The sequence below is a fragment of the Camellia sinensis genome, chromosome 8 (assembly GCF_055761805.1).
Source record: "Camellia sinensis isolate YWXY chromosome 8, ASM5576180v1, whole genome shotgun sequence".
NCBI classification, from domain to species: Eukaryota; Viridiplantae; Streptophyta; class Magnoliopsida; order Ericales; family Theaceae; genus Camellia; species Camellia sinensis.
Window position 1 is genome coordinate 199,604,341 of NC_138968.1, and position 12,641 is coordinate 199,616,981.

Genomic DNA, 12,641 nt, shown 5'->3' on the forward strand with positions numbered 1-12,641 from the left:
ACCAATGAAGGGTTAAACTCGGTTTGGTGTTAAGGGCAAATTGGCGCCAAGGTATGTTGGACCTTATGAGGTCCTTGAAAAGATCAATCCAGTGTCGTATCGGGTAGCCTTGCCTCCGGTAATGGAACATATGCACAACGTCTTTCATGTATCGATGCTTCGGGAATATTTGAGAGATCCACTCCACGTCATTGAACCGACACATGTGCTTTTGCAAGATGACTACACCTATGAGGAAAGACCTATCCATATTGTGAATCGCCGGATCAAAAAGTTAAGAAATAAAGAAATATTGTTGGTAAAAGTTGATTGGCAAAACCACGGAAGAATCTATACAAATTGGGAAACCGAGGAAGACATGATGAAGAGATATCCAGATTTGTTCCCATTGGACCCAATGTTGATTTCGAATGAAGGTAATTCGAGTTTGGAGGACCAAACTCTTTTAAGGGGAGAAGACTGTAATAACCCCGACCTCCAATTAATGCTAAACCATGATTAATTATGCCTAACAGTAATTTAGAAGGAATCCAGAATTAAATTGCATATGTATTGCATTATCCTAGTGTTTCTATCTGTTTTCCATAAAATAATCTGTTCATGTTTAGACTTTGAACTGCGAATTGAAAACTTTATCGGCGCCCGACTTCGAAATTGACTTGATATATGTGTTAGTTAGGATTTATAGAATTTTATGGTAGGTTTAATTAAAATTCAGCTCGGAACGATTAAACTAGATTAAAATATGCTATTTATTTACTTTTTGATCATTACCACTTATGGACCCTTTTAGACTCCACTAGCTCACATTTTCATTTCACTCCTCCATTCCTCTGATGCAAAACGTGAGAGAGAGAGAGAGAGAGAGAGAGAGAGTTGAAGGGAAGTTGGATTCAACAAGGGATTTGCTTGGAGTTTATGAGGAATAGAAGGATATGCATATTAGAGCCTTCACTTTGAGGAATTCAAGACTTGAGGTAGGCATTCACCCTACTAATTATGGAATTGATTTGTTAATGTAAGAATTCTAGTGAATTAAAGGGACTCATGCTAGGTTTAAGCTAAGATTGGTGAATTGAAGCTCAATACATACATGCATGTGTAGTTCATAACACTTGAGTTGTCCTTCTAAGGAATCCATGCATGCATGCACAAATTTCCATGTTTTGAGTTGGAATTCTAAGATTTCTTCCATGCATGTGTCAATTTCACTCATATATTATAGCCATTCAACTTATTTTCCATCAAATTATTAAGTTTGGTTATGTTTTGGAAGGTTTAAATTCAAAGAGGTTCATGCATGTTGAATTAATAGCATGTTCATAAAGTTCATGTTGATTTTGCACAAATTGGTTTACTCTTGGGCCATGATTTCTTGAATTGAAACTTTAAACATGTTTTTTTATATGAAAGAAATATTGAGAGAGTGATTGAAAGAGCTAATACACTCTGTGATTCAATTGTATATTAAACATGAAGAGAAGGCTCCATTATATAGGAGAGCTGATACAACATCATTATGATACTACAGCATGAAAGAAAACATATAGAAATAAAAAGCAGCCGAAAGTTGAAGGCACTACCTATACAACTAAGCAAAGCACTACAACAAAGCATCTGATGGAGAAGCACTAACTAATATATATATTAAATATATATTAATGATATAAGCATGCAGCTGGTATTATTATATTAACAATAGCTTGATTTCCAACACTCCCCCTCAAGCTACGTTGTAGATGTTAATCAATCCCAATTTTTCCGTCAGATCTTCGAAGTTAACGCGAGCAAGAGCTTTTGTGAGAATGTCAGCCTTTTGATAGTTTGTTGGAGTGTAGCTGACTTGAAAAACTCCTTCTTCAATCTTTTCCTTGATAAAGTGTCGATCTATCTCCACGTGTTTAGTTCGATCATGATGAACCGAATTCTTAGCTATACTGATGGCGGCTTGGTTGTCGCAGTATAAAACCATGGGATGCTCAGATGGAACCCGTAATTCTTCTAACAGCCTGTTCAACCAGATTCCCTCACAGATACCTAGTGCCATAGCACGAAATTCTGCCTCAGCACTACTACGGGCTACCACTGACTGTTTCTTGCTTCACCATGTAACCGCGTTCCCCCAAACAAACGAACAATAGCCAGAAGTTGATCTTCGATCAGTCAATGAACCTGCCCAATCTGCATCTGAAAAAATCTCAATTTTTCTATTTGTTGTTCTTTGGAAGAAGAGACCTTTTCCCGGTGTCCCTTATAGGTACCTCAATATTCTGATCACAGCAGTCATGTGTTTTTCGGTTGGATTATTCATGAATTGACTGACCACACTAACAGAGAAGCCGATGTCTGGCCTTGTATGAGAAAGATAAATGAGTTTTCCCACAAGACGTTGATATCTCCCTTTATCACTTGGTGCACTACCGTCACTTTCTTCCAGTTTGATAGTTGTGTCCATAGGTGTTTCTGCCGGCTTGCATCCTAGCATCCCTGTTTCATTCAGTAAGTCTAGAACGTATTTACGTTGTGAGACTGCTATACCTTTCTTTGACCTAGCAATCTCCATTCCAAGAAAGTACTTAAGGTTTCCAAGATCTTTAATCTCAAATTCCTTTGTTAGGAATTTTTTAAGTAAGCCAATTTCCTCTTCATGATCACCTGTTAGAATTATGTCATCCACATAAACAATGATAATTGCCAATTTCCCTCCTAGGAAGTGCTTCACAAATAATGTATGATCGGATTGACATTGAACAAAACCATACCCTTTCACTGCCTTAGTGAACCGTTCAAACCAGGCCCTGGGAGATTGTTTGAGACCATACAAGGATTTTCGGAGTCTGCAAACTTTGTTGAAATTTAATGTTGTCTCAAGTCCAGTAGGAATGTCCATGTAAACTTCTTCCTCTAAGTCACCATTGAGAAAGGCATTTTTCACATCAAGTTGGTGAAGTGACCAATCGAGATTAGCTGCCAAGGATAAAAGTACACGAACAGTGTTGAGCTTGGCAACTGGAGCAAAGGTTTCTTGATAGTCAATGCCATAGGATTGGGAGAATCCTTTGGCGACCAACCGAGCTTTATAACGTTCTACATTACCATCTGCCTTGTGTTTTACTGTGAAAATCCACTTACACCCAACTGGTTTCTTACCTCTTGGAAGATCAGTAATTGCCTAAGTACCATTCTTTTCCAGAGCCCGAACTTCCTCATTGACTGCCGCCTTCCACTTCAGATACTTGAAAGCTTCCTGAATATTCCGAGGAATGGGTATCTCCGTGATGCTAGAAGTGAAGGCAGGAAACGAAGGTGATAGCTTATCATAAGAAATAAAGTTCCCAATGGGATGCTAAGTACATGATCTAACTCCTTTTCTCCAAGCTATGGGCATATTAAGAATACTATTTTCTAATTCAGAATTATCAGTACTATCTGTGGGAGGAAGATTGTCACCTGGAATGTTGCTTGGATTAGAACCCAGTTCAGCCTCATGGGATTGTTGAGAAATTGCTCCTTCATCCGTTTCCTCTTGGACGTGCTCATTATCCCGCAAGTCAACAATGAACTCAGAATTTTCGGCAGGTAAAGATTGATTCAATGACTCAGGAGGTGTGGGATTTTTGGTGGTGATGGATGGCTCACTAAATGACTCAAGGGTCCAAAATTGATATTCCTGGGTTGGAGTCTCCCCCTGAATAACGATTTTAGGGTAGTAAGACTGGGTTTCAAAAAATGTGACATCCATGGAATTGTAGAATTTCCTTGTGACCGGAGAGTAACACTTATACCCTTTTTGATGTGACGAATACCCAATGAAGATACACTTGAGTGACCTGGGATCAAGTTTACTTCGATACTGTTGATGAATATGAACAAAGACAGAGCACCCGAAAATTTTTGGTGGGATAGTGGAGATGAGGCGAGTAGTTGGAAAGGATTTTAGGAGAAGTTGACAAGGAGTTTGGAATTGTAGTACCCTAGATGGCATCCTATTGATAAGGTAGGCTGCTGTAAGAACAGCTTCCCCCCAGAAGAATTGTGGAACATTTGTGGAAAACATTAGTGATCTAGCAACATCTAACAAATGTCTATTTTTCTGTTCAGCGATGCCATTTTGTTGTGGGGTGTCAACACATGAACTTAAGTGAACTAGCCCTTCTTTGGCTAAAAATTCTCCTAGAATGGAGTTGAAATAGTCCCGAGCATTATCAGATTTTAGAATTTGGATTTTTGACTGGAATTGTGTCTGAATCATAATTTGAAAATTTTTGAAGATTTGGCTTGTTTCAGATTTGTCTTTCATGAGGAAGACCCAGGTTAATCTAGTATGATCATCTATGAATGAGACAAACCACCTAGTACCAGTTACATTTTTATTCTTGATGGACCCCAGATATCACTATGAATTAGTGAGAATGGACGAGACGCTTTATAGGATTGAATGGGAAAATGGGACCGTACATGCTTAGACAATTGACAGATTTCACAATCAAAAGGTTTTAGAGTTTTAAATAATGAAGGAAATAAATGCTTGAGATACATAACATTAGGATGACCTAAGCGATAGTGCCACAACATAATTGCTCTATCGTTATTTTGACACGAAACCGAAAAAGAACTACCACGAATTGCCGTTTGAGGTTGTTCCTGTGGATAGTGGCGTTCCTTAAGGATGTAGAGTCCAGAGCATTCCTTAGCATTGCCAATCATCTTCCCCGAATCCAAATCCTGAAATTCACAATGAGTGGAGAAAAAATTAGTAACACACCTCTTTTCCTTAGTGAGTTTACTAATTGACAATAAATTACAGTCCAAGTCAGGAACAAGGAGAACAGAGTTGAGAATAAGATTCCTAGACAGCACAACTGAACCTATACCAGCAACCTTTGATAGTGAACCATCTGCTATTCGGACCGTTAAATTATTTTGACATGAGCTATATGTATAAAAAATTGTTGCATCTCCCGTCATATGATCAGATGCTCCTGAGTCCACAATCCAAGGTTTTTTACGGTTCTTACCAACAGTAAAGGCGTTCAAAGAATTACCTTTGTAAGCCAAGGTTCCGGATCCAATGATGTGGTTGGAAGACGAACCAGATTGTGACTGTAGTAGTTTCTGGAGCATCTCCATTTGCTCCTTGGTGAAAGGGCTTGCTTCAGGTTGTGGTGATAGTTCATTTGTACCTACATGATTACCTCGTCCTTCTTTCTCAAGAGGCTGACGTGGCTTCCAATCTGCTGGCTTTCCATGAATCTTCCAGCAAGTTTCTCTCGAGTGACCCGGCTTTCTACAATGATCACACCAAGGCCTACCTCCTTTATTTTTCTAACGGTTGTCAATAGGAGCGAATTGAGTCTTAAGAGCCGAGCTTTCTGCCATATTCAGTTGTTGATGGGATCCCATCATGAGTTTTTTCCGGCTTTCTTCGCGACGGACTTCAGAGAATGCCTCTCTAAGGCTAGGTAGCGGTTTTACTCCCATAATTCTTCCTCTGATTTCATCAAGATTTGTGTTCAATCCTAACAAGAATGTAAACACACGCTTTCCTTCGACAATCTTTTTATACAACAAACCATCAGCAACACACTGCCAGTTATGAACCTTAAACGTATCAAGTTGACGCCATAGACGAGTAAGGGTATTGAAATATTCAGTTACCGTAAGATTGTCTTGACGTAAATCGTGGAGGGAGCTTTCAAGCTGGATGATTTCAGATGTGTTTTCCTTGTCTGAAAACGTTTCTTTTGCCATGTCCCAGATCTCTTTGGCAGTATCAAATGACAGAAAATTTTCGCCAATGTCAGTGGTCATAGAGTTGACGAGCCACGACATGACCATGTTATTTTCAGCTATCCATCTTTTGTAGGTTGATGCTGTGGTTTCTGGTAGTGCTGAGGCTCCGGTGATGTAGTCGTCTTTCTCCTTTCCTCGTATAAACATTAATATGGATTGAGACCATTGCAAATAATTTTGCCCATTCAGTTTATGGGCGGTGATCGGAAGATGAGAGGTTTCCATTTGATGAGAGGATAAAGATGATGAGATGATAATATCAGAAGAAGAGGAGGATGAGTCGATAGCCATTCCAAAAGCTGGACCGTATTTAGGCATGAAATAGAAGAAAAGATTTGAGTAGAAGAGAGAGACAAAAAAAATTAAAACAGAAAACTCGAATACTGACTGAAGAGGCGAAAAATGATGAGACAGGATTACACCTGCTCTAATACCATGAAAGAAATATTGAGAGAGTGATTGAAAGAGCTAATACACTCTGTGATTCAATTGTATATTAAACATGAAGAGAAGGCTCCATTATATAGGAGAGCTGATACAACATCATTATGATACTACAGCATGAAAGAAAACATATAGAAATAAAAAGCAGCCGAAAGTTGAAGGCACTACCTATACAACTAAGCAAAGCACTACAACAAAGCATCTGATGGAGAAGCACTAACTAATATATATATTAAATATATATTAATGATATAAGCATGCAGCTGGTATTATTATATTAACAATAGTTTGATTTCCAACATTATGGGTTACCAAGTGTTTTCCAAAGTTTTGGCCTAGGAAAATGAGTTTTGCATGGTTGAATGTTGAATTTCATGTTTGGAGGTCAATCTGGATTTTCTAGAAATTTGACCTACGCTCGAGTGGGGACTTTCACGCTCGAGCGTAAAGCCTGAGTACATGCACTTCTGCTCGAGCGGCGAGAGTCACGCTCGAGCGTGAAATGCGTATACCCAGAAGTTTGTGCGTTTTGCAGTCTGCTCGAACGAGGGAAGCCATGCTCGAGCGAGGGTCTGTGTCACACGCTCGAGCGGGGGTCGAGCGCCCGTCGAGCGTGAATTTCATGCACCCAGCACTTTTTCATAAGTTTGTAGTTCGCTCGAGCAGGGAAGTCCACGCTCGAGCGGAGCTTCAGTGTCTGTATGTCAGCTTAAGTGGGGAAAGCTACGCTCGAGCGTGGACCTTATCTTCAGCAAAATTTGAGAAATGTTTTCCAAGGCATCTTTGCATCCTCATTCCATCATAGGCATTCCTAGGCCATGTTTAAGACTCTATAGTGAGGATTTAAGGTTAGAAACACACTAAGAACCAACGACGTAAGTTTTGTGCAATTAGAATGTGTGTTTCAAGTGTGTGTCCGTTATGTGTTATATAGGTCATGTGCCGCGTGTCGTGTGATCAAGCTGCTTCGTCTGTCTGTTTTAAGGCCAACTGTGAGTAATAATTTAGTAAAGTTATGTTCAAACTGTATCTACTTTCTGTGTGATAAAACAAGATCTGTTTTTCAAAATGATATGTTCTGTACAATAAATGATTGTTCAATTTCTGATATGTATTCGTGACATCCTTAGCATCATGTGATATCTGTTAGCTGTTACCCGGTATCGGAGGTTCCTTTACGGAACTTATTTCTATCTGCACTCTGTTACCCGTACCGGAGGCCCTGTCACGGGGGCTCAGCTTCTGTTCTGTTCTGTTACCCGGATCCGGAGGTTCCTTTATGGAACTGGTTATTCGTAACCTCACGTGTATACGTTCTGTTCTGTTTATGCTAATGGATGTATCACGTAAACTTAATCATGACTTATGATTTCTGTCTGTATATGATCTGGACAAACTATGATTTTGATATGAACTGAATTATGATTTTTGAATCTGTACGAACTCATTCATTGAAACCCTTTACTCTCTTATTATTCACTGGGCTTTCGCTCACAGTTTATATTATGTATGTAGGTGAGCCGGCGTGTGACCAGGGCCAGAGTTGACGGCCTTCTGTTCTGTTTTATCAGCCAACTGTTGTGCCTCATGAGGAGGTTCCGGTCGAAGTCTAATGCTATGGTTGTTTTTGTATTCATGCTAGTCTCTGTATGTGTTTTGTAAGGACAGGTTTTGGGATGTAATACTTTGTAAATTTTGGTGTCCTTTGACTGGCATGTTTATGTATATATATAAGTTTTGAAATGTTCCGTCCCATGTACGTTATCACAGCTCATTGGACCATGTTTATTTTGTATTATTGCTTCCGCAACCCCTTATTATTTGCTAATTTGTTCAGAGGCCTTTGGTAATCCACAGATTACTGGCCGGTTACGGTGCTAAACTTACAGGGGCGGGTTTGGGTCGTGACATTTACAAAGTTTCATCCTTATTTTCCCCACATGAAACAAGTGAACAGAATGTGATGAATAATTTTGTCCATTCATCTGGGAAATAACTACCTGTAGAACAATGAATATTAGAATAATAACATCTAAATGATACTAGAATTTGAATCAGATGTCCCATTGCAAATAACCAATCGTGGCAGCCAAGTTTTATATTCTCAGTTTATGTAACCAGTACTTTAAGGCTCATGATCATGCTTTAAATCATCTTCAAATCATCGCATGATTAATATATCAAGTCCTCTTTGAATTCAACTGATCATTATTGTTTTTGCTTCATATTCTCCACCAAAGTGTTGGTAATTCAAACTTCATTAGTGAGGCTGCTAGTTATCATGATGGTATTATATCATATGTTCAATATTTTGCTATTTGAACTGAGTTATTTTGGCAAATTGTTCATGTTGTGACATATGAAGATTGATTTGAAGACAGAATCTTGGACACAGTTTTTTAAGACTTACATGCAAAATAATGTATGACAATAATATTAACTCAATCTTGTTTGCTTCTATATAGACATGAAGGACACGTGCAAATGGACAACATATCAACAGTCACCGAACAACTTCGAAGTATAGGCGAACACCTTTAATTTCAAAGCGAACAACTTCAAATTCAGAGTGCACAAATGCAACAATTGCAGACAGACTTAAATCAAAGTTTCTTATGTATTTATGAGATCTTTTTCTTCATTGTAATTGTTGTTGTATTAGTTATGAGGATGTAATAATTTAAATGACAATTAGAAGTTCAAATAGATGATATGTATGAAGATTTATGATATATGACAGTTATTTTTTAGAACTATGAAGATGTAGAGGGTGTTTGGGAAGTGGGTTTTTATGTAGGTTTTTTTAGTTGTAAGATATTATTGGATAAAAATTTTTTAGTGTTTAGGAAGATAGTTAGGTTTTTTTGTGGTTGGATGTAATATTTGTGAGAGAAAAAGTGAAATGATTATGGGGTTGGATGTGATATTTTGTTTGTATTTATTTTTTTTGATTTTGCAAAACTTTTGTTTTTTAGTAGAAAAAATGAGAAAAAAATTTGGGCACCAAGTTCCCAAACACCACCGTAATCTGTTATGTTTTTGTTTGTTTGTTTAAAGAATGCTTGAACACATGTTATATGTTTGTTTGTTTGAGGAGTGCTTGAATACAAGTTGTTTTATGTTTGTTTGTTTGAGGAATGCTTCATCACAGGTTGTTATGTTTGCTTGTTTGAGGAATGACTGCACAGGTTTTTTGTTTGAAGAATGATTGCATAGGTTTCGCAACGCAGCTTTCTACACATATATTTTAAACACAGAATTTCAAGACTAGTTTTTGAACATAGATTTTTGAAGAGATATGTTGAACATAGCTTTTTGAAGACATATTTTTTCACACAGGTTTTTGAAGACAGATTTGAAGATAGAATTTTTGACACAGGTTTTTGAAGACATATTTTTTCACTCAGGTTTTTGCAGGCAGATTTGAAGACACATTTTTTGAACACAGTTTTTCAGACAGATTTTTTCACACAGGTTTTGTAACAGATTTGGAACAAATTTTTGACCCAGATTTTTTGGAACATAGATTTTGGAACACATTAAATCTGTAACAGATTTGTAACAGATAGAGCACAAATATAACAACATCAATTTGGAACATTAAATATAACAACAAAGTAAGGAACAACATCAGTTTTGTTCTCAACCATGGTACCATGAATAAAGAAACTGAACAATCCAAAATTACATTAAACTCCAATTTCCAAAACAAAATAAACTTCAATTTCTTCACACATAAAAGGCATTACAATTACAACTTTCCAACTAACAAAAATTACCACGGTCATTGCGGTCCATTTGTACATTCAAGTCAACATATGAACACGATACGGCTTCATAAATTTGATGCATAGCAATCATGGATTGTTGAGTTCTCTATTTGAATCCATCTTCATTTCTGCTTATTCAAAAATTAACTGAAATCAAATGATTTAATAACAGATTATTATAATAATAGATTATTCAAGAATTAATAACAGATTAAACTTTGATTGAGATGAGCTGAATAATGGACCAAAATATTACTTCTTTATCATGGTGATTAAACTTGTTTGGATTGCTCCTAATTTTTTTTTTTTTTTTGGTTTGCTGATTAAACTTCTTTATCATGAGCTGAATAATGGACCGAAAAATTATACATCAATTGAATGTGTGTTGAACTAATATATACAGCAAATGTTTGGACCTGAAGTATAAACTTCTAGTATAAACTTTTAAAGGGAATTTCTGAACTCAAATGTCTCACCAGAAGTATAAACTTCTAATGTTTGGACTCAACAGTTTGGACCTGAAGTATGAACTTCTAATTGGTTTCATGAACTCAAATGTTTCATAAACTTATAAACATCTAAAATAGGGGATTTCTGAAATGTTTTTTTTTTTTTCCCCATATCTATCTTGCTATGTGACAGAGATAGAAACTGACGATATGGAACGCCATGATGGTTCCTTGACGGCTACAAATTCCATAATGGTAATTTGCTTCTACTAATTGGTGGTGGTGTATGTATTTAGCGGTGTGAATGGTAGCTAAGTGGGTTGGTCACCCGTGAAAGAGTGCAAGTGGTGGGTCTAATAGTTAATCAAGTAAATCAGTGTCAAATGGAAGCAAACAAGATTGAAATCAGTCCCATGGTTGTCTTCAAGGAACCACCATTGGTTTCATGAACTCAAATGTTTCATGAACCACCATTGATTTCTGAACTATTTTTTCCACCCCCCCAATATCTATCTTGCTATGTGACAGAGATAGAAATTGATCAGATGGAAGTCCAAGTCCGACGAAGACACCAGACGGTGGAGGAGGGAGAAGACGTCGGACGGTGGAGGAGACGAACGGCGGAGGACAAATCTGCAAATGCCGAAGGAGACAGCAAACGCCGAATGGTGACAGAGAGGGACGACGGAGGAGAGGGCTGACGCTGGATGGTGGAGGAGAGGGTAAACACCAGACGGTGGACGCGAGGGAACGGTGGAAGAGAAGCTCAGATCAAATGTGCGGGAAATTTTTTTTTTTCTTTTATATACATAAGCTCGATCAACATTTGAGCGGGATTTAACTTCTTTTTTTTTTACAGTGCGTGAAACACTTGCAGTCAATATGCAAATGGCCTTCAGTTTTACACAATACATGCCGCCTATTTAGAGCTCCTTTTAGAGCTGGTCTTCTAGTGGTCTGTAGCGGGATTAGATGAAAGACTTGTTTGGTTTGACTTTGGGAGATGAGTTTTTAAAAAATATTTTGGAAAGATAGTTTACAAATTTTTGTAGTTTGTTTGGTTATATATTTTGAAAATAGTTTTGAAATTTGGGAGTTTGGGATGATTTGATATTTTGTTGTAATTGATTAGATATATGTGAGGGAAAAAGTGATTGAAAAGGAAAGATGAGAGAGAAAAAGTTATTGATTAATGTGTAGGAGAGAGAAAGTGATTTTAAAAATTTTTTGAAAAAAATTATGAACCAGACAAAATTTTCAAAAATTTTCTCCAAAACCATTTTTCAAAGCGAAGCCAAACAAGGCGGAAAAGTCTTGGAGATATAGAAGCTGGGATACTTTCATCGTTTCACTTTTGTCATTAACCAGACTAGGAGGTGTGACATTTTAATAGTTGAAGGTACAATTGTACATTTCTAGAGAATAGAACGATACTCTAATAGTTACTCCAATAGTTTAGAGATAAAATGATACAAGGATAACATCATTACGAAATTTTATATTATAAATAATTTAGGACCTTATTTTGTATATATGTAAATTTTAAACTAAGAGATCAAAATGAGAGTTGATACAAATAATTTAGGGTGAATTACATTAATGGTAAGTTTGGCAACTCTTGAAAAATCTAAAAAGACAAAAAGTTTTTTAAAAAGTTAAAAAGTTAACACTATTCATTAAAAAAAATATTAAAAAAATAATATACACATATTAATACAAATCAAAAAATAAACTCATGGATTGGTACTGACGAGATGGTGAAGTCAGTGACCGGGGGGGAAAAAAATTATAATAAAATATTTACTAAATTGGATGGTAGAGCTGGGCCCGTGGGGGCCCACCATGGGTCCCGTTTTGATAATCTGAACCGTGTAATAAGTAGAACTCGTCTAGTACTATATTTCTGTAAAAAATCATGTCTATCGGATATCGCTAAATACATGATCAAATCAGTTTTGTATAAAAATGGATGGTTTTATAGTTAACAGTTAACAAAAAAAACTAACACGATCAGATAGCTATCAATATCCAATCAACGTGATTTTTTTACAAACATATAGGACTCGACGAGTTCTACACATTAAACAGTTCTGATTAGTAAAACAGGACCCGTGGTGGGCCCCCATGGGCTGAACAGAACCGACCAATTTATGCCTGAAAAATAGAGAATCAATCTCCTACATTG

At 37.0% G+C, this 12,641-nt stretch overlaps 1 protein-coding gene across 1 annotated transcript; it reads right to left on the reverse strand.

Moving 5' to 3' along the window:
* Positions 1-5,325: 5,325 nt before the first annotated feature.
* Positions 5,326-6,084, reverse strand: LOC145798397 (uncharacterized). Its single transcript, XM_082885939.1, has one exon. The coding sequence runs from the start codon at positions 6,082-6,084 to the stop codon at positions 5,326-5,328; it is 759 nt and encodes a 252-aa protein (XP_082742065.1).
* Between the last annotated feature and the right edge of the window lie 6,557 nt (positions 6,085-12,641).